General features: G+C 48.5%; 2 protein-coding genes across 5 annotated transcripts in view; one reads left to right on the top strand and one right to left on the bottom strand.

Moving 5' to 3' along the window:
* Positions 1 to 9,110, top strand: part of FAM118A (family with sequence similarity 118 member A) — a 34,684-nt gene extending 25,574 nt beyond the window's left edge. For all 3 annotated transcript variants that reach the window (XM_049884647.1, XM_049884650.1, XM_049884649.1), the window contains exons 7-9: positions 1,149 to 1,181; positions 2,034 to 2,117; positions 7,894 to 9,110. In XM_049884647.1, coding sequence (XP_049740604.1) covers positions 1,149 to 1,181; positions 2,034 to 2,117; positions 7,894 to 7,913 — 137 coding nt within the window. In that variant the 3' untranslated portion in view covers positions 7,914 to 9,110. The remainder of the gene's footprint in view (positions 1 to 1,148; positions 1,182 to 2,033; positions 2,118 to 7,893) is intronic.
* A 1,913-nt stretch (positions 9,111 to 11,023) lies between these two features.
* Positions 11,024 to 22,393, bottom strand: part of SMC1B (structural maintenance of chromosomes 1B) — a 68,893-nt gene continuing 57,523 nt past the window's right edge. The window contains exons 20-25 of one of the 2 annotated variants that reach the window (XM_049884640.1): positions 22,170 to 22,326; positions 21,508 to 21,662; positions 20,379 to 20,530; positions 15,348 to 15,417; positions 12,130 to 12,240; positions 11,024 to 11,204 (exon numbers count right to left, since the gene is read on the bottom strand). In XM_049884640.1, coding sequence (XP_049740597.1) covers positions 11,103 to 11,204; positions 12,130 to 12,240; positions 15,348 to 15,417; positions 20,379 to 20,530; positions 21,508 to 21,662; positions 22,170 to 22,326 — 747 coding nt within the window. In that variant the 3' untranslated portion in view covers positions 11,024 to 11,102. Of the gene's footprint in view, positions 11,205 to 12,129; positions 12,241 to 15,347; positions 15,418 to 20,378; positions 20,531 to 21,507; positions 21,663 to 22,169; positions 22,327 to 22,393 lie in introns of those variants that run through there. The other variant, XM_049884639.1, reaches the window with a different exon arrangement.

Below are 22,393 nucleotides of genomic sequence, written 5' to 3' on the forward strand. Positions count from 1 at the left end.
GCGTGATTTTATCAAGACTTCGGCATCTTTTTTCAGCTAACATTGTTTCCCTGTTCTGCCGAACGCAACACAACTTGAGAGTAATTCTTTTTGGACCTTCTTTTGGAGAATCGTTCATAGGCCAGGAATTGAGACAATTGAGAAATTCTTGGTCATTTTGACAAAAGGGCAGTCAGTGACTTTGTGTTCAGTGTCATAAAACATTGAGGACGGCAGACTCCGAAAGGTCTGTACTATCATTTAATTGTGACGGGAAACCCAGACACACCTAGCGGAATTGGGTTAGCCACACCCGAGGTTGGCTGTGCGGCCAGCTAGTAACTGTGATGACGAGAAGATGCTAAGATCACGGGTGACTGGCCACACAGATAATCCAACAGCTCGTTCTCCTTTTTTCCCACCAGCCTTTTCTTTTCCGAGTTGTAAATAATTAGGAGAACGGACTGACTGGAGTTCCACTGTGACTGCCGAAAGCATAACTAGGGCAGCCGTCTGTGAGGGGAACTAACGCCAGCTGAGCTGTTGCGTGCCACGCGCGTCCTTGGCATTATTTCATTTTCAGTAGCAGTCCCCGCTGTTGATCGGTGCTGTGACAGGCTCACAGAGGCTAATGACCTGCCCAGTTAGTGCCCACGTGTCCTGAAGCTGGGACTGGCTCCTGGACCACCAGCACTGCATTCCGTGTGGCCCCATGGAGCCCGCGCATGTGTCTGCAGAGAAGCCAGTTAGTGGTTTCTTCTCACCTCTGCCGATTCCCCCTGAACTTCACCCTGAGCTCAGGCTCCAGAGCGTGTGGCTCCGTGGGCTCCTGGGCCTGCTGAGGCCCCCTCTTGGAGCCCCGGGAGCTGACCCGGTGTTGACAGGTCACTCAGACTTTCAACCTGTGACTGTGTCCCTACGGACATGTATATTGTGGTCAGGATGCCTTATCTTCATTGTGGGGAGGCTCACTGTGTGCCAGGTGGCCTGGCGCGGTGCCCACAGGCTCATCTAGCCTCAGCACCCCGGGAGGTGGGCGTTGTGGGAGCCACAGCGAGCCCGGCCGGCGCTGGGACCCAAGCCAGGCAGCAGGGCTCCATCACCTCGCTGGTGGGGCGGGTGGGTACGGTGGAGGCGTGCTCACACTTACTGTCTTTCTCTCGTCTCAGACGTGGATCGTGTGGACAGCACGACGTTTCTGGGTAAGGCATCTTTGTTTTTGCCAGCATGTTCCATCATATCTTCCTCTCACTACTTCTAAAATCACAACAGTCTGTCTCTCACCTTAAATAACTAGCCTAAGACGCGGCAGCACCAGAGGTGATCAGTAGCCGCACCCCCACTCCAGTTGCTGCCACAATGAAAGGGTGGGGAGCAGAGCTGAGCCAGCCTGGGCCACCTGCTGGCCCCTGAGGAGAGTCCTGTTGTGGAACCAGGTGGAACCGAGCAGGAATCTGTTTGCCTTATACCACTCAGTGCGAAGTGTAGTAACTTGACGTTACCCACCCCCTCCAGGAATTTCACCTGCAAGGTTCTAACATTTCATACAGTTTTTCTCTTTAACACTTGCTTGAAATGTGGGCCCTCCTCTTGCTGGGCTCACCTCTGCTGAGTTCTGAACTCACAAGAGATGTCTGAGGTCGGGAGCCCCTGGTGCCCTCCCGCTGGGGGATTTGGCACCGGCCTGCCCACCTGCTGGCTCGCTGGATTAAGAAGGGCCCTGGTATGGAGCAGAGGCCTGCATGTGCAGCCCTGTCCTTGGCTGGCCTGGCCCACATACCCACAGAGACGGAAAGGTGTCGGCGTGGGTTCAGATTGGGAATTTTAACACAGCTGCACTCAGCTTCTTGATTCTATCTTGTCACCATGTGAAAGGACGTGTTTATGAGAAAGGCGTCACAGACAGGTAGCATCTGCAGGTGCGGCGGGTGGATTGGCCAGCTGCTTCAGTAAGGTCAGATTACAGCAGGTCCTCAGAGGGTGCGCACTGGAATAGGGTGTATAAAGCCTACGCAGACAGGTACCCCTTTTAACACGGAGTCTTCCTCTTTCAGGTAACGCATGTCAGGACTGTGCAAAGAGGAAGCTGGAAGAGAATGGAACTGAAGTTTCGAAAAGACTCAGACAGTCGGATGCCGGTACTCTCTCCTTTCTTTTTGCTGGAACCACACTTCCAGTGCACCCTGTTCTGTAGGTGTTCAGTGGTGGTGCCTGGTTTCATGCTCTCTGTCCCGTGGTGGGAGGAGCAAGCCCACATGGTGTCCACTTCACAGGCAGGCTCACAGTGACCTCGTGTCTGCCACACCACAGTGACCTCACGTCGCCACACCACAGTGACCTCACACCTCTACATCACACGGTGACTTCCCACCTCCACACCAGTGACCTCACCTCCACACCACGGTGACCTCACACCTCCAGACCAGTGACCTCACCTCCCACACCAGTGACCTGATGTCTCCCACACCACAGTGCCCTTATACCTCCACACCAGTGATCTTGTCTCCCACACCCAGTGACCTCACACCTTCCACACCAGTGACCTTACCTCCACACCACAGTGACCTCACACCTCCACACCAGGTGACCTCACCTCCCACACCAGTGACCTCACACCTCCCACGCCAGTGACCTCACACCTCCACACCACGGTGGCCTCGCACCTCCCACACCACGGTGACCTCGCACCTCCCACACCACGGTGACCTCACACCTCCAGACCAGTGACCTCACCTCCCACACCAGTGACCTGATGTCTCCCACACCACAGTGCCCTTATACCTCCACACCAGTGATCTTGTCTCCCACACCCAGTGACCTCACACCTTCCACACCAGTGACCTTACCTCCACACCACAGTGACCTCACACCTCCACACCAGGTGACCTCACCTCCCACACCAGTGACCTCACACCTCCCACGCCAGTGACCTCACACCTCCACACCACGGCGGCCTCACACCTCCCACACCACGGCGACCTCGCACCTCCCACACCACGGCGACCTCGCACCTCCACACCACGGCGACCTCGCACCTCCACACCACGGCGACCTCGCACCTCCACACCACGGCGACCTCGCACCTCCCACACCCCGGCGACCTCGCACCTCCCACGCCAGTGACCTCGCACCTCCCACACCACGGTGGCCTCGCACCTCCCACACCACGGTGGCCTCGCACCTCCCACACCACGGTGGCCTCGCACCTCCCACACCACGGTGACCTCGCACCTCCACACCACGGTGACCTCGCACCTCCCACACCACGGTGACCTCGCACCTCTCACACCACGGTGACCTCGCACCTCCCACACCACGGTGACCTCGCACCTCTCACACCCCGGCGACCTCACACCTCTCACACCCCGGCGACCTCGCACCTCCCACACCACGGTGGCCTCGCACCTCCCACACCACGGTGGCCTCGCACCTCCCACACCACGGTGGCCTCGCACCTCCCACACCCCGGCGACCTCGCACCTCCCACACCACGGTGACCTCGCACCTCCCACACCACGGTGGCCTCGCACCTCTCACACCACGGTGACCTCGCACCTCTCACACCACAGCTGCAGAGGTGCTACTGCTGACAGTTTCTGCTTGTTTTAGTGAAGAAAAACGTGCAGAGAAAGTGCAGGAATTCTAAGGCCTTCTCGATGGATTTGCTCACCCAGCCATACTGTAGGGTCACTATGAGTAGGAATTGACTCGATGGCACTGGGTTTGGCCTTTTGGTAACCACACCCAGTTCCAGAAACGTTATCAGGAACAGCCCCCCTCCCCCTCCTTTCCACTCCACCTGCCCTTGCAGGTGACCCTGTCCTGACTTACGTCACCTTGGTCTCAGAGAAAACCACTGTAAATCATTTGCAGACTGGACTCAGTCTCTCCCGACTCTGGAACGTGTATCCTGGTGGGTGCACGCAGGGCCTTGCCTTGCCCTCCCCCCGGGGTGGGTTCTCTCTGTTCCCCTTCGTGTTAAGTGATGCAGCTACACCTCTGGCTTCCCACTGCAGGGGTCAGGCCAGGCTGTGACAGCCCGCGTCCTCCCCTCCCCTCCCACATCGCACTTCCCTAAGTCTGCCCCTTCTCCCTTGTCAAGGCTGACTACAGAACAGAGAAGAGAGAATGATGCCTCCACTCCGTCTATAGGTTGGTTCTGAAAATTAAAAAACCACAAAAAAGGATTTACATTGTTAACGTGAATATTTTTTTTTTGGAGAACCAGCCTGTGTTGTGTTAATGTCCTGTGTGGTGACTCCCAAGTTCAGGACTGGCAGGCCATTTGAAGGGCATGTGGTCCAGATCAAATGTGGTTTTTCTTATCTCCCGTGAAGTGCTCATTGTTCGTTTCATATTGTGACCTTAACGTACTTGGGTTTCTTTTTTGAGAAGTTTTTAGATTCCTCTTCCTCTTGTTGCCCAGAGAAATATGTGTTTCCACAATATTCTCAGTTATTTTCCTGTCTTCTTATCTTCTGCTCTGTTCTAATGCTGCGTACTTGTTAGACCTAGGCCTTACTTCCTTACTGTCCCGAGGCTTCCTTTTTCTTGTTCCCCATTCCCACATCCTTCGGGAACTCCTGAAGACACTGTGTGCACAAGGTAAACTTGCCGGGTGTCGCTGTGTCTGCAGGTGTCTCCACTCGGCCCTCATGCTCCACTGGTAGTTGAGTCTAGGATTCTTGGTGGTAATTTCCCCTTAGACCAAAACTGTCTTGAGTGTCCGGGCTTCCTGGTGAGGAGGGTCTGAAGGTGGTCTTAGTGTCACTGACTTGGAGGGTCTGGTGGCGGTCTCATTCTCACTGACTTGGAGGGTCTGGTGGCGGTCTCATTCTCACTGACTTGGAGGGTCTGGTGGCGGTCTCATTCTCACTGACTTGGAGGGTCTGGTGGTGGTCTCATTCTCATTGATTTGTAGATGGCCTGTTGCTTTCATTTCTGAAAGCTTCGGAGATCTTTTTCCTCGATTTCTAGAAATTCTGTGAGGCTGTGGTTAGGTGGAAGTTTTTATTTACCTTGCTTAGATTTTTTTCCCTTCATTTTTCCAGTTTTGGAATAATCTCATTTCCTTGATTATTTCTTCTTTCCATCTACCTGAAATTCATACTAATTGGAACCTCTTGAGTTGATTTCTACTATTTTAGATTTTCTCTATTATCTTTTAGTTTCCATTTTCTGACTCTGTTTAAAAAAAAAAAAATAAACTTTCTAGAAGGTTTTCAAAATTATGTTCTAGCCCTTGGGTTAAATTTTTGCTTTGACAGTATCCTCTGTAATTTCTGAGAGCGTGTGTTTTCTGAGTTATAGCGCCCCATTGTTTTTCTCATGATACCTGTTCACATCTCAGGCACTGGGAGCTCCCTGATCATCTGACGCTCATCCATCCGTGACAACAGACATTTAGGGGAGAGGATTTTCAGATAACTGGAATTTGTTTTTTCTAGTTTAAATAAGAAAACACCTATGTAACAATCCAACAGGGATTTTTGAGAGCTCTGAAGCATTTAACATGTTAGTTGTCTATATTTTAAATGTCTTAGGCTGGGTTCTCTAGAGGAGCAAAGCCAGTGAAGCCTACATGTATAAATATACATGATCGATTAAAACTCGTTGTTGAGTCGATTCCGACTCATAGCGACCCTACAGGACAGAGTAGAACTGCCTTCGTAGGGTTACCATGGAGCAGCTGGTAAATTCAAACTGCTGATGTTTTGGTTAGCAGACAAGTTTTTAACCATTGCACCACCAGGGCCCTATATATATATATATATATGTATATATATATTTATCTCAAAGAAGTGGCTCACACAGTTGTGGAGGCTGGCAAGTCCCAAATCTGTGGGTCAGGTGTCAGGCTGGAGGCTCCTCCAGGCTCAGGTGGTTGCAGAGGCTCATGTCCCAGGAATTGGAGGCCAGAGGATGACGAGTCGGATACAGGATCCAGAGAGAACTTTGCCAGAACATCCGTGCATATTGGATGCAGTTCATACCTCCAAGGAAACTGACTGGCTTTCAACTTTTCAACTGATTGGCTGTTCACATCACATCACATCACAAAATGGAGGATGATTACATGTTATCTGCCAAAACACTAAGATTCATGGCCTAGCCGAGTTGACACCTAACCATTAACTATCACACTAAGCAATGAAATGAATTCCTTAGTGGGTATATTTGAGTCCTGGTGGCACAGTGGTTAAGTGCTTGGTTGCAAACTGAAAGGTTGGTGGTTTGAACCCACTAGCCACTCAGAGGGAGGCAGGTGTGGCAGTCTGCTTCGGTAAAGGTTACAGCCTGGGAAACCCTCGGGGGCAGTTCTACTCTGTCCTGTAGGGTTGCTGTGAATGGGAATCGACTCATTGGCAACGGGTTTTGATGATCCCACATTTTCCTTCTGCAACGAAAGGAGCATGGACCGTTGATGGAATTGGTTGTAGATACAAAGATTCGTAATGAATGCAAATAACATTTAGTCAAATAAGGCAAAAAAAGGTAACTTCCAGGGCAAATGGTAGGTTGGTGGCAGGAGGAGATGGATGAGCTGTGGGCTCTGCTGCTGGGCGATGGGTGAAGGCGAAGGAGCAAGCGCACTGCTGATCTTCTTGGGGTCCTTTGCTGAGATACAGCTGCTTAGTTTTTGCCCAGCTGAAATCCTTTTGGGGGCATACGTATCGATGCCTTAGAGGGAGAATCCAATTTTGATAGAGTTTTGGAAAGACATCTTTGCAAGTCTTTTAGCATGTTTGGATTTTGAGTTCAGTTAGTAGGGACACCTGTAATTAAAAACAGAAAACAAAACCTGTGTTCTCTGAACTGTTCCCTCCAGCAAGTGGTACTCTGTCACTCGGCTCTTTCCTGCTCCATGTTTTCCTTGTGTCTGGTGCTCCTCCTCTTTTTCCACCGTTATTTATGGATGCTTTGTGTAGGCTCCTCCCGCTGCCCTTGCCGTTGTATGTGTGGCCTTTACTCTAGGCCTGGCGCTGTGTCTACCAGCCGCAGGGCTAGTTGCCCAGCAGACTTTGCTACAAAGCCGAACCTGCCCCGAGGCCGGGCCCTTATGTGGGCACAGCAGCCCCGAGGCCAGGCCCTTCCGTGCTGGGCGCCTCATCTCCACGCCTGCAGCGCCGCTTCTCCCCAGGTGGTTGTATCTGTTTAGAGAAGTAACCTTCTGGTCTTTTTTTTCTTTTTTTGCGGAAAGCCCTGGCCTGCTTTGCATGTGGGCAAGAGAGGCCTGTGTTTATCTTCTTGGTGCTCCGGCCACCACGCCTGCAGACCTCAGGGCTCGGGAGCAGACGGGCCCCCGTCTGCACAGTAGCCGCGTGGAGTGGGTTCTGAGCTGCACTCGTCTGTGCCGCTGACAGGTCTGGCCGTGCACCTGTGTGGAGAGTTCTCGGCGCTGGTGGTGCCCCTCCCCCGTCCACTCAGAGTGGAACCAACACGTGGACTTAGGGGCTGGGATTTCCTGGGTCTTTGCAAACCCCATGTCATAATTTATTTTGTCCCCTTTTCTAGCCAGTTGCTCCTATTTCAATTTGGAGCTTTTTAGGTCTCTAGCACACACACCAAACCCATTGAGTGGAGTCAATTCTGACTCCCAGCGACCCTGTAGGACAGAGCAGAGCTGCCCCATAGGGTTTCCAAGACTGTAATCTTTACGGAAGCAGACTGCCACATCTTTCTCCCTTAGAGCGGCTGGTGGGTTTGAACCGGTGACCTTTTGGTTAGCAGCTGAGTGCTTAAACCACTGCACCACCAGGGTTCCTTGGTGTATGCGCGCACACGCAATGTGAAGCGCTTTCTGAAACTGAAATCCTATTGCAGGTATCTCTATAAAAAAAAAAAAAATTTTTTTTTTTTTTTTTTTTATAGCCGAATGTTAATGTTTGGTGTTCCTTTCTTTTGTTTAAACAGATGATGCTGGAGGGTCTTGAAATCTTTAAAACCAATAAAACCTGCAACTTGAAAACCAGCCTTCTGTAACCACAGTGCCACACACACGATGAGGAATGTTCAGAAAACTCCGCACGGGATCTCTCAGTTCTGAACCGTCATATACCCCAAAAGAGCCGTGTGGGGGCGAGGCTGGGTGTGGGAGCCCACTGTGTCTCACCGCTAGGAGGGAGGTCACACTTCAGGTACTTTGTAAGGATGGATGGACAGCTACCTCAGGGACCAAAACCAGGGGGCAGGGATACAACTAGTGTCCAGGCTTCCCTTTGACACTCCCTTTATCAAGGTTGATTTTTCTAATGAAAGGGTCAAGGGAAGACTGTCCTAGCAACAGTAGTTGCCAAAGAGAAAACAAGAAACCACTTAAATTTAATCATTTTTATCTAGAAACATGTTACTCTAGAAAAAAACTAAAGGTATGTTTGTTACGTTGTTAAATAGCAAAGAACAAGTGAATACTCCAGGCCCCGAGTCAGCTAGTGAGGACGATTAGCTAGACAGGGCTTCTTTGGAACAATGGCATTTTAATGACTTCAGCCCCAGAGAAGCGGCAGCTATGCTGGTAGCTCAGTGCTGTGAGGTCACAGGGAGCCGGAGGCCTTTTCCAAGTTGAGGTCAGTGTCGTGCACACCCATCTGGAGACACTGCCAGTGGGCAAAAGACGACGCTAACTTTTAGTTACAGTGTAAATTCCACGCTTTTCAAGTCCTTATTTATGGATAAGGCCCAACCTTGCTGTTCTCATCTCTCCAAGTTCTCTTCCTGTGGCCCACATTCAAGGGCATTTGCGCAGTGAGTAGCCAGACGTGGCGAGGGCCTGCACACCTTAAACGTCTTCGGGATCCGGCTGTGTTGGGCAACGCTGCGGCCAGGGAGCTGCTCTGTGGCCAGTGCCTCACAGGAGAGCGAGGCTGTGAGACACCGGGAGTCACGGCCCTGCTTGGCTTCAGCTGAGTCTGCCAGTTTTTGGTGCGACAGAGCTTGCCAGGCCTGTGACTCCCCGTTGATGGCACTGAAGCTCCCCGCAGGTGTACAGAGCTAAGAACAAGGAACGTGAAGGTTGGGATGGATTGTGAACAAGAGATAAGGCAGAGACCCGCTCAAGATGTTTTTTTCTCTCGAAGCACGGGAAACAAATCTGTATGTCTCTCTGGTCGTAAATAAAGTGTTGACTCTGACCCTGTGTGCTCAGCTTTCCCAGGCACGAGACGGCTCGGTATTATCCATTTAACAAGGAGTGTGGCCTGAGTTGCCACTCGGTTGTGAAGCCAAGTACACAATTACTTGAATGTGTTTAAATTTTTTAAAAAGCAAACACTATAAACTATTCACAAAGTGTAGTCAGGGTTGGCTATCCTACTCTGAAAGGAGGACTAGGATGCGGGCCAGCCGCAGGGTGCAGCGCGTCACAAGCACACAAGGGGCTGGGATCAGGGCAGAGCCCGGGAAGGTAGAGCCGCCTCGTGGGAATCCCCGAGGGCCGGGCCTGGGCGCGCTCTGAGCTGTCCCCTGTGATGAATGACTAGGTCTGCAGCCAGCCCTGCGGTACCGCTTGTTTTAAAATGCAGTTGTTGTTCCGTCAGGATTGATCCAGAAGGGGACAATGAAGTATGGCCCTGTTGGCTTACTGAAGCAAGAATAGTTTTTACGTTTTTAAATGCTAACATTTTAAATAGCTGTACGAGTACATATGTAACAGCCTCGTTGCTGCCTCACCAAACCCTAAGCAATTAATTAGTGTGGCCTTTAAGATGACGTTTACTGACCCCTGGTGAGGTGAGCAGCTTAGGGGAAGCCAGAGGCCACAGGTGAGCACGTAGCCCATCGCTCGCCCTCTGTTCCCCACCCGCCCCGTCTGGGTGAGAAGGTGAGGACCCTCCTTCCACCACAAGCTGCAGCCTTGTGCTCATCGCCACAGCCAGTGAAGGTGGTTGTCAAGAGAAAGTGCTCTTACTGTGTCTGAACCAAGCACTTTACGTGTGAAGAGCTGGCTGTCGTTTCCAGTGGGCTCCTATTTGTGTGTGTCGCTGCAATTGAAGTGTGGTGCCTCAACCCATCCCCCACGAGCCCTGTGGTTTTGGGGGTCTGCACCACTTGTGGTGCTGTTACCCCAGAGCTGACTGCTCTCAAGGCTCACTGGCATCATAAGAGAATTAGGATTGTCTGGCAAGAGACGGGTCTAAACTGAACGCCTGGGAGCACTTCCATGACACAACGTTCAAGGTGATGTCCTTGCAGAGGGAGAGCAGGTGACGGAGGTGGTGGTGCCAGAGCTAAACCAGGAATGTGGGAGGATGAACAGTGACCTTGAGGCCAGGAGCCCCATCTTTTGTGACAATCTATTAGGCACAGAATATATTCTGTTACCGGAAACAGTGAGCTGTCGGGAAGCACTTACACTACTTCAGGAGGTTGCTCCTCGCTTAGCTCTTGGGCCCAACACAGTCTTGAGAAGACCACCAGCATCTTTGAGTTTTTTGGCTCCATTTTTTAAATAGAAATGAAATACTATGGAAAAGTCTGCATCCTTTCCTGCCCATAACAATGTATTTAATTGGAGAAGTTTGTATTACCTGAGAAAGTCTGTGTTTTTCAGTATTAACAAATTTACAGCAGACACTTTTCAATTTTCCCATTAAAATTGTTTTTGGTTTCCAAGGTTGTAGATTGGAGACATTTGAAATTATTTTTTATTGATATCTTCAATATTGATAAACAGTTCCTCTGAAATAATTTTCCATAAAACAAGGTAACCACCCTATAACTATCATTTAAGAACTAAGAGTTTCCCTTAAAGATTACTCAGAGGTGCCATAATTGGCAAGACAGGAGTGAAGGTGGTGCAGAATTTGAAATGTTTCTTACTAGACTGTTACATAGTGTTAGAAACTGTTAACTTTTTCCTTAAACTCATTCAAAGTTAACTTTCACTGGAAACTCCCTGCTGGGGCGGATCTTAAAAGGAGCCTTCCCTGGAGGGGCTACAGCTGCATCGGTCTGAGCTAAGGTTTTTTTTAAATAGCACTTGAGGCTGTTCCTGCCAGCTCAGGAAGTTCATTATTCAGGAGCTGTGCGGAGGGCAGCTGGGAACTAAGCCGCCATTAACCTGACCCCTGCATGACTGTCCTGTTGCTTGGAGGCAGCAGTGGCTCAAGAGGGCACTGTCGCTCCTATCGGGACTCCCGGTGTCCCTTGCTGCTTTCCTGGTCTTCAGTGTCTGGGTACTGGGAGAGATCGAGGGTCAGGACCCGGCTGAACATGTAGTCATCGTGCTAAAATGAAGAGAAGACGTTAACTGTCAGTCCCCAGGTCTAGGGAGGGGGTGTTAGCAAACCTAAGATAAGGGCGTTCGGGGGTCTGGATTTGCCTTTACTTAAAAAGGAACCGCAGGAGCCATGGACAAGGGCTCTCAGCTATCTCACTTACACCAGCGATTTGTTTTTGCATTATCTGGCGTGAGGCTTTTCATTCTCTCACAACGGCGTATTTCTGGGTGGGGGCTCCCTCCCATTCTGCACGCACAGGAAGGTAAGTTAATTCTTAGCTGTGCTTAAAGGAAAATTCAAGAAGAAAAACCAAAGAACTTGAATGAGCTGCTTCCTCTTTAAGTTCACAGAATATTCTGAATGGCTTAAGGAAGGGTGTGTCTGAATTCCAAAAGCCACTGCAGGCCTCAGAGCTTCTAACAAACATCTTGGTTTTCTCCTCGGAGACTCTGGAAGATAAGTGATCCCTAGCTGGATTACCGCAGTGCGTTTTTGTTTAAAACACAAAACATGAGGTGAGATGTGACATCGACAGTGTAGTCTGCTATGATCAGTGTGCTGTTATTTTACAAAGCACAACTCATACCTTGCAACGTTCATTTTGCTTGTTTCATTTAAAATAGATCTTAATTCTCTGTACTGTCAGAAAAATACTGAGCAGTTACTTTGCAATCTTATTTGATTGCAAAAATGTTAATTGTGGTAAAATAGACATAACACATTTGCCCTCTCATCCACTTCTCTGTGTACAATGCAGCTACATGCATTCCCTTCACCGTGTTGTGTGACCCTCACCGCACCTTTGCAGCTCCGTGGGGCGCTTCCAGCTCCGTGGGGCGCACTCACTGTGCAGGGAAGGCCCGTCCCGTCAGGACAGAGGCCGCCGCTGTTAAAGGAGCCCCCCCCCCCCCCCCCCGTCATTTGTTCTCACCTCTGGATAGATGCCGATCAGGGCGTCGGCTCTGGAGTAGAGCTCCTCTTTCAGGGAAATGATTATCATCTGAACCTGCTCTTGAGTCTGTTCTCTGATGTAACTAGATACCTGGGGGGATACAAAAAGCACCATCTCACCAGCAAGGAGAGGAGGCCTGGGCTCTGGGCACAGTCCACCGTAAGTACAGAAGTGGAAGTAGCTTAGGTTCTAAAATATGAGGTAAGTAAAAAAGTATAAACCTCATTAAGTCCATGCTACAAAACTATTTTTACAAAATAAAGCTCTAACTTAGGATACCGCTGTGTGAATGTACCATCAGCCTTTTTAACAAGATAAAACAAAACCTGTATTTGAATATTTTAGGAGGGTAAAGAGGGGCTGGTGTTTAAACTTCCAACCTCCTATTTTGCCAACTCAAAGCCTAAACAATCAGGTGTAGTTATAATCCCCAATCAAGTCGCTTGGCTGGAGGTGCAATCAGCGGCTCCTTCAGGAAGCTCAATTCCAAGGAGATGGGAATAAGAACAAAATGGACACCGGGTAGAAGGGGGTCTCGGTGAACAAGCTAGTGAGAGCTTGGAGAAGGCCAGTGAAGGACGGTGCCGGGCTGTCAACAGTCTACTCAGAGTCCAGCCTGGGAGCAGGGATGGCAGCTGCAGTCAGGGAGGCTTCCCTAGTGAGGCGAATGAGGAGATGGAATGGAAACGACTCTCGGCAGGAGGCTGAATTTGCTGATGGACTCCCGGGATACAGGACTGAGAGTTGGAGACTGAGCGGCACGGGCGAGGGGCCTGCACTTTGCTCAGAGTTCCTGTTAGAGCAAAACCTGTGAGAGCTGGAACCGACGGGCTGCTTTGTCCTCCCTGGCCATGAAGTTTTCTGCCTTGCCTAGGGTGCAGTCCTTACCACTTTGCAATTACTCGTTTTACTGTCCAAATGGGAAATATTTGGGTTTCCCTTCTCTTTCTCTGCCAGGTTTCCACCTTACACAGGTTCTGGCTTTGGCAGCTTTTACCGTACAAATGTTGGGCACTCTGATCACAAGAGGGAGTGGAGGCTACGTCTCAGCAATGGCTCATACTTGGTTCAGCAGCGGAGTGCCAGGAACAGGTCTCAGAGGGAAATGGGAACTTAGACATTTCAGTACACGCACTGGGCATCGAGTCCCAAGGAAGACCACGTGTCTGGAGATGCCACCAATTCAAATTTCTAACCTTTGCTAGAAGATGGACACTTAAATGCCAGTGAGAAAAGAGGCAGTCCACAAACAGACCCGTCCCGCAGAAAATGGGATACACAGTGCCAAAACTAACCTGGCAAGGGGAAATTCCTCCCAAGGAGCCGGGCAGGGATTCCGGTCAGCTGACGCGGACTGACTGGCACTCAGCAGAGGCAATGTGAGATCTTCCCCTTTCCCCTGTTCCTTCTCCAAGTGACGGGAAGACTCTGATGGTTTTGGGCTGGTAATGGGATGTGGCTCTGACCTGTCCTTTGTATGAGCTCCAGGGGACTGGAGATTTGTCAGTTTTCTACATTTTGTGGGTATAAAGCATGGGATACTCTCATGTGTCTTGCTGTGACGTGCAGAAAGGGCACTAAAGAGATTTGGGTTGGATTAATACAGCTTGCAAAAGTGTCACTTTGAGGACTAAGGTACGCCTGACCCAAGCCATGGTGTTTTTAATCACCTCATATTGCATGTGAAAGCTAGACAATGAATAAGGAAAACTTGAAGAGCTGATGCCTTTGAATTGTGGTGTTGGCGAAGAATATTGAATATACCATGGACTGCCAAAGAACCAACAAATCTGTCTTCGAAGAAGTACAGCCAGAACGCTCCTTAGAAGCAAGGATGGCGAGACTGTGTCTTACATACTTTGGACATGTTGTCAGGAGGGCTCAGTCCCTGGAGAAGGACATCATGCTTGCTGAAGTTCAGGGTCAGTGAAAAAGAGACCCTCTTCAAGATGGACTGACACAGTGGCTGCAACAATGGGCTCAAGCATAGCAACGTTTGTGAGGATGGCGCAGGGCCGGGCGGTGTTTCCATCTGTCGGACGTAGGGTCGCTGTGCGTCTGAACCGACTCAATGGCGCCTAACAACAACTCGGGAAATGCCACTAGAAGGCACCTCAGGCTGCAGCTACTGCAAACCCAACTCCCAGGCATTTCACATGAGACTCAGCAGAGCAGGAAACGTGAGAGGCCAGCTTTGGAGGCCCAGGTCTGCAGGGGGCGGCACCCCAGGAGTGAGTACATCTCTCAGGGTGAACTCATGAACCCAGCTCCCAAGACTGAGGTCTAGACCAGAAAGCCAATTTACAAGTTAGTAACGAGAAACATATCCGTCAGCGTGTCCGGAGCAGCCTGCCTGTGAGCAGCTAGAGATGCAGAGCCCAGTTATTTCTGGAAGATGGCTGGGCCTGGAATCAGCCAGGAGAGTCCGGTTCATCTCCAGATGGAAGGCCTGGCAGTGGGTCGTGACCCCGAGAATCTGCAGCTAGAGCACTCCCTCCCTGGCAGCGGGGGGTACGGCCAGCATTGCCTCCTCCCTTTGTTCATGTTTCCATGGCCGACCCAGTAACCCTCTTTCATGTCAGAAATTCAGTTTAGTGACAGTCAAAACCCAAGGGCTGAGAGCCTCTCTCTTCAGTGTGGTCTTGTCATCCATGCAGACCTTTAAAATTTAACTCTAGACTTAAACTGTTGCCTTAGTTCCTCCTTGTCCTAGATACTGGAAACAGGATCATACACAGTTACAGTTTAAGTGACTGGATATATTTTGATAAATAAAATTGGGAGGGGTGGGGGGAGAGCAGAGTTTTGAACTTTTAATCCTTTGGCATTTTATTTAGAGATGCTGTTTTTGGACTTTACCTAACAACTAACTTGACCGATGAGACCATATGAACCTGTGTGCTGCGGCCTGCTGCTACAGACCCTCTGGCTGTGGACGTCTGGATGTGGGCAGGGGTGCGCTGAGGCTGGCAGTGCGGCAACCTTCACCAGCTCCCTGTGTCACCCAGGGTCCCCTAACCACCTGAATCGTCCTATTTCTACATGTTTAACTCGGGTTTTAAAACTACTCTGGTTTTGCACCAGTTACCATTGCTTTTCCTGCAGTCCTGTTTGCTCCAGGTGAACTGCCTTCTGACCGAGCGTAAGCCTTGAATTGTGTACATGCTAATCAAAGTCAAAAGCAGAAAGAAACTTACTTTGCCGATGTTGGTATTGTCCAGGGCTGCATCCACTTCATCTAAAACAAAGAAGGGGGCGGGCCGAAAGCTAGGAAAAAATGACAGTCCAGTAAGTTACAACGTTGTATTTGTTTACAAAAGGCCTGGAGGAGGGTTAGCAGTATTCAGACTACAGCAGACACCTGCTTTTGGGGGCTTCTGACTAGTCAGCAATGGCCTCTATGCTGCTAAATCCACAGCTCTGTCTTCAGCCCTCTCGCATGGACCCAGGCGTGGACCACTGAGGTCGGGCACCGCCCTCTCCCCCTGGGAAACGCTTGACTTCTGGGTCACCCGCCTCCTCTCCCCGCCTTACCCACTGCTCCTTCCAGGGCCCCTCTGCAGCTCACATGCTCTCCTATCTAACTGGCTGCCTTGGTGATCTCAGCTGCTCTTGGGTTTTGAGTACCATCTGTGTACTGATGGCGTCCATGCTTCTATCCACATCTGCCCTCTCTCCCCACCTCTCACCTCATGTGTCCAGCTGCTCATTCAACAATCCCATTTGGTGTCTAGTCAACATTTCAAACTCATCTAAGACCATACCCCTCACTTGCCCCTCCAAACCTTTTTCCCTCCTATGGGTTTCTTCATCTCAGTTAATGGCAGCTCTTACCACTCTAGGTGATTAGGCCAACCCCCCCGGAGTCACCCTGGCTCGTTTTTCACACCCACACCTGTCTGTCAGCATACTGTGTCTGCTCGACCTTCCGCTGTCACCCGGATCCAAGCACCATCACCTCTCACCGTGCTATAACAGCTTGCCAGCCTGGTGCCTGCCCTGCCTACAGGGTCTGTCCTCCCCGAGGCCAGGCTCACTCCTGCTGTGGGGCCTTTGCACTGGCTATTCCTCAGGCCTAGAACATTCTTCCTTCAGCTCTCCACGTGACCTGCTCCCTGGAAGTCATTCAAATCTTTGCTCAAATGGCACCTTCTCCAACAGGCGTCCCTGGGTTCTCTGTCACACTGGAAGCCCTTCCCTGCCTCCCTCCACCCCCAGTTCCTGCTTTATTGTTTTCTCTAGAGAGCTTGTCACTTCCTAGTGTTTTCTATAGTGGAGAACTGTTGTTAGGTGCCATCGAGCTGGTTCTGACTCATAGTGACCCTATGCACAACAGAACAAAACACTGCCCAGTCCTGAGCCATCCTCAATCATCGTTATACTTGAACCCATTGCTGCAGCCACTGTGTCAATCCATCCCATTGAGGGTCTTCCTCTTTCTGTCTGACCCTCTACTTTGCCAAGCATGATGTCCTTCTCCAGGGACTGAGCCCTCCTGACAACATGTCCAAAGTATGTAAGACGCAGTCTCACCATCCTTGCTTCTAAGGAGCATTCTGGTTGTACTTCTTCCAAGAAAAATTGGTTGGTTCTTTTAGCAGTCCATGGTATTTTCAATATTCTTTGCCAAATCCACAATTCAAAGGTGTCAGTTCTTCTGTCTTCCTTATTCATTGTCCACCTTTCTTGTGCATATGATGCAACTGAAAACACCATGGCTTAGGTCAGGAGCACCTTAGTCTTCAAGGTGACATCTTTGCTTTTCAACACTTTAAAGAGGTCCTTTGCAGCAGATTTGCCCAATGCAATTAGTCTCTTGATTTCTTGACTGCTGCTTCCATGGCTGTTGATTATGGATCCAAGTAAAATGAAATCCTTGACAACTTCAATCTTTTCCCCATTTTTCATGATGTTGTTTATTGGTCCAGTTGTGAGGATTTTTGTTTTATGTTGAGGTGTAATCCATACTGAAGGCTGTGGTCTTTGATCTTCATCAGTAAGGGCTTCAAGTCCTCTTCACTTTCAGCAACCAAGGTTGTGTCATCTGCATAACACAGGCTGTTAATGAGTCTTCCTCCAATCCTGATGCCCCGTTCTTCTTCATATAGTCCAGCTTCATCTGCTCAGCATACAGACTGAATAGGTATGGTGAAAGGATACAACCTTGACGTACACCTTTCCTGACTTTAAACCACAAAGTATCCCCTTGTTCTGTTTGAACCACAGCCTCTTGATCTATGTACAGGTTCCTCATGAGCACAATGAAGTGTTCTGGAATTCCCATTCTTCGCAATGTTATCCATAATTTTTTATGATCCACACAGTTGAAAGCCATAGCATAGGGAATAAAACATCTTTCTGGTAGTTTCTGCTTTTGGCCAAGATCCATCTGACATCAGCAGTGATATTCCTGGCTCAACATCCTCTTTTGAAACTGGCCTGAATTTCTGGCAGTTTCCTATCAATATACTGCTACAGCTGCTTTTCAATGATCTTCAGCAAAATTTTACTTGTGTGTGATATTAATGATATTGTTTGATAATCCCACCATTCTGTTGGATTACCTTTAATTGGAATGGGCACAAATATGGATCTCTTTACGTTGGTTGGCCAGGTAGCCGTCTTCCAAATTTCTTGGCATAGAAGAGCGAGCACTTCCAGTGCTGCATCCCTTTGTTGAAACATCTCAACTGATACTCTATCAATTCCTGGAGCCTTGTTTTTTGCCAGTGCATCAGTGCAACTTGGACTTCTTCCTTCAGTACCATTAGTTCCTGATCATATGCTACCTCTTGAAATGGTTGAACATTGACCAATTCTTTTTGGTATAATGACTCGTGTATTCCTTCTATCTTCTTTTGATGCTTCCTGCGTCATTTAATATTTTCCCCATAGATGCCTTCACTATTGCAACTCAAGGCTTCATTTTTTTCTTAAAGTTCTTTCAGCTGGAGAAACGCCGAGCGTGTTCTTCCCTTTTGGTTTTTCTACCGCCAGCTCTTTGCACATGTCATTATAATACTTCACTTTGTTTTCTCGAGCTGCCCTTTGAAATCTTCTGTTCAGTTCCTTTAATTCATCATTTCTTCCTTTCGCTTTAGCTACCGGAGGTTCAAGAGCAAGTTTCAGAGTCTCCTCTGACATCAATTTTGGTCCTTCTTTCATTCCTGTCTTTTCAATGATCTCTTGCTTTCTTCATGTATGATGTCTTTGATGTCATTCCACAACTCGTCTGGTCTTCCATTATTAGTGTTCAACGCATCAAACCTGTTCCTGAGATGGTCTCTAAATTCAGGTGGGATATACTCAAAATCATACTTTGGCTCTTGTGGACTTTTAATTTTCGTCAGTTTTTGAACTTGCATATGAGCAATTGTTGGTCTGTTCCACAGTCGGCCCCTGGCCTTGTTCTGACTGATGATACTGAGCTTTTCCATTGTCCCTTTCCACAGATGTAGTCAATTTGGTTTCTGTGTGTTCCATCTGGTGAGGTCCATAGTCGCCGTTTATGTTGGTGAAAAAAGGTGTTTGCAGTGAGGAAGTCGCTGGTCTTGCAAAATTCTATCATGTGATCTCTGGCATCGTTTCTATCACCAAGGACATATTTTCCAACTACCGATCCTTCTTTGTTTCCAGCTTTCGCATTCCAATCACCAGTAATTATCAATACATCCTGATGGCATGTTTGATCAATTTCAGACTGCAGAAGCTGGTAAAAATCTTCAATTTCTTCATCTTTGGCCTTAGTAGTTGGTGGGTAAATTTGAGTAATAGTCACATTAACTGGTCTTCCTTATAGGCGTATAGATACTATCCTACCACTGATGGCGCTGTACTTCAGGATAGATCTTGAAACGTTCTTTTTAACCATGAATGCAACGCTATTCCTCTTCAAATTATCATTCCTGGCATAGAAAACCATATGATTTATCTGATTCAAAATGGCCAACATCAGCCCATTTCAGCTCACTAATGCCTAGGATGTCAATGTTTATGCATTCCATTTCATTTTTGACCATTTCCAATTTTCCTAGATTCATACTTTATACATCCCACATTACGATTATCAGTGGATGTTTGTCACTGTTTCTTCTCATTTTGAGTTGTGCCACATCAGCAAATGAAGGTCCCGAAAGCTTAACTCCATCGAAGTCATTAAGGTCGGCTCTACTTTGAGGAGGCAGCTCTTCCCGGTGTCTTTTGAGTGCCTTTCAACCTGGGGGGCTCATCTTCTGGCACTGTATCAGACAATGTTCCGCTGCTATTCATAAGGTTTTCACTGGATAATGCTTTTTTTTTCCCTTTATTTTACAACATTAAAAAAAAATTTTTTTTATTGTGCTTTAAGTGAAAGTTTACAATTCAAATCAGTTTCTCATATAAAAACTTATACACATATTCTTATGTGACCCTAGTTGTTCTCCCTACAATGAGACAGCATACGCCTTCTCTTCACCCTGTATTTCCAGTGTTCAACCAGCGCCTGTCCCCCTCTGCCTTCTCATCTTGCCTCCAGACAGGGGCTGCCCACATAGTCTCATGTGTCTACTTAAGCTAAGAAGCACACTCCTCACCAATATCTTTTTATGTCTTATAGTCCAGTCTAATCTTTGAAGAGCTGGCTTTCAGAATGGCTTTAGTTTTGGGCTAACAGAGAGTCCAGGGGCCATGACCTCTGGGGTCCCTCCAGTCTCAGTCAAACCATTAAGTCTGGTCTATTTACTAGAATTTGAGGTCTGTATCCCACTTTTCTCCTGCTCCATCAGGGATTCTCTGTTGTGTTCCCTGTCAGAACAGTCATTGGTGGTACCTGGGGACCTGGTCAATTCTTTTCAGAAGCAGACTGCCAGGTCCTTCCTCCTAGTCTGTCTTAGTCTGAAAGCTCAGCTGAAACCTGAATACTGGTGGCATAGCTTCCAGTATCACAGCAACACGCAAGCCCCCAAAGTATGACAAACTGACAGACACGTGCTTTTCTATAAAGCTGGAATTTTAGTAGCTACTGATACCAGAAATGGAGCAAAAATCTGTCAAAGCCTGAACTCCATCTTAGGCTTGCTGTCTAAATTGCTGTAGGCCTAAAACATGCCCTGAATTGTCTGGCATAAGAAAACCGTTTTGTATCACATTTGCTAAGTATTACTAATGGCAAGTGGTTAACAGATCTTCTGTGGGGAGGTCCACTGGTTTCTGCCCTGATGCAGCATTGGCGCCTGCTGCGAGCTCACCTATGCACAGCGAACAGGAGTGCCAGCGCCGCCACGCACTTTTCTCCCCCTGACAGGTTGTCCATCGGCATAAACCGTTTGCCTGGGGCCACACAGTTATAGCTGATCCCCTCCAAGTAAGGTTCTTCAGGGTTCTCTGGGCTAAGAAATGCCTGAAACACATGTTACTTATTTAGCAACATCAGAAAAGCAGCCAGGAAACTGCAATTCGGGATTGTGACAGCTTAATTGTGAAATACTCTATTGGTTAGGTTTTTCTTAATTTTGGTGAAAAATACCAATGCTTGAAAATAATGACTTTAACTCTACATGTCATCACGGACAACCAGGCTACACAGGTGGATCTAGAGGGAGAACATTCTACCATACCCAGACCTTCCCACCAGACTGCCATCTGAATATCAGCAGCACATGCCGCAAGTCTTAACCAGTAGCCTCCATTCAACTCACTCACTGGTCCACACAACTAACTCTTAAGGAACACCTGTTCTGGGCCCAGTGCTGTAGATACACTGATGAACTCTGCCCTCGAGGGGTTAATGGGTTTATTTCAGTCATAAAAAAAACACATGAGAAAGGCATGAAAACAGGTCTGGAAGAACCCCATCTTTGTCTTCAGTCCACATTCAATTCCTCAAGTATTACCACGGGTACTGATAAAGGAAGGGCAGAGAGCTTACAGCAAAGAGGCCATTCAGACAGAGGGACATACCTGGTCTGAGTCCTGACTTTTGTTCTCTCCTCCCCCTTGTTACTCCACCTACCCAGATCAGCCATCTTGCCAGCATCCTCTACCTTTACCACAGATGTCATGAACAGTGTCATAAAATCATAGTAGTACCAGACAAGAGAATTTCAGAACCGAAGAGCACTTGGAAACCAAATGATCTAGCTCGCGCATTTTTCAGATGAAGAAATGGGCCAGAGAGGCTATGCGGCTTATCCAAGCCGGTGGTGGTGAGTGGGATCTAGAACACAGGCCATTCTGACGGCCCATCTTCAGGAACCGACTTTGCCCTTTAGTGAGTCACTCACATAACGTGCTGGCTGTTACTCGTTTCCCACCAGAGAACAGCCACCAACGGTAACATGACGTTCCCACTAGTATTTGGGGGTGAAGGATACATACTTGGGCGCTGTCGCTTCTGCAGAGCTTCTTGTAGATTTGATCAATTGAGATCGACACGTGCTCAAAACACTGGCTGAAAAGATCGTATCTCCTTTTTTTCACCTGTTCAAACTCTTGCCTACAGATTCTGGCTTCCTTTCTGCTGGCCTCAAAAGCTGAGAGAGAATCAGGGTTCTTACTTTACTGTAACAACTACCAAAGGGCTTCTCTTATTTAAACTTTAAAGCATAAAATATTTTTAAAATTGGATTTTAAGATTGGTTGTCTGGAGTAAACCTACCTTCAAAACACCTCAACTATAATTAATTCCAAAAACATGGCCCTTACAATTGGTGAGCCTTTTCAAGCAGGGCCAACTTCTAAATGAGTGACAAGTTCTGACAGAGTATTCGATACGCCTATTATTCTGGTTTGAAAAAGTACATAAGTATTATCTGTTCTAAAATAACCAATAACTCTGTTTTTAAATGAAAGCTGAACACTTTTCAGAAAGGAAACAGTGGTTCGGTAATAAAAGCACACACTAAGATGAGAGAGGAGAGTGTAGATGATAAAAACAAAGGTGCGGTCCAGGGGGGCTGGTGGAAAGGGCTAGAGAAACCCAAACGCCCCACACCCACAGCTCCAATCTCGCGAGCGTAACAACTAAAGCGCAGTTTCACCGTCTGCGGACTCCTGAAACTTGTCTCTGACTGTCTTCAACTTCTCCAGGGCTCTTAGGTTGGGAGCAGCCGTCTTCAATAAAATATCTTCCTGGGATGCTACTTGCTGCAGCAACAGTGTGAGCTGGGCCTCAACTTCTTTATCTGTCTGTAGAGCCTGTCAGGGTAGGAACAGCAGTCACTGGCACACCCTGGAGTCCCGAGCACTAAGGCCAGGCATGTGC

Source organism: Elephas maximus, chromosome 4 (assembly GCF_024166365.1).
Source record: "Elephas maximus indicus isolate mEleMax1 chromosome 4, mEleMax1 primary haplotype, whole genome shotgun sequence".
Taxonomy (NCBI): domain Eukaryota; kingdom Metazoa; phylum Chordata; class Mammalia; order Proboscidea; family Elephantidae; genus Elephas; species Elephas maximus.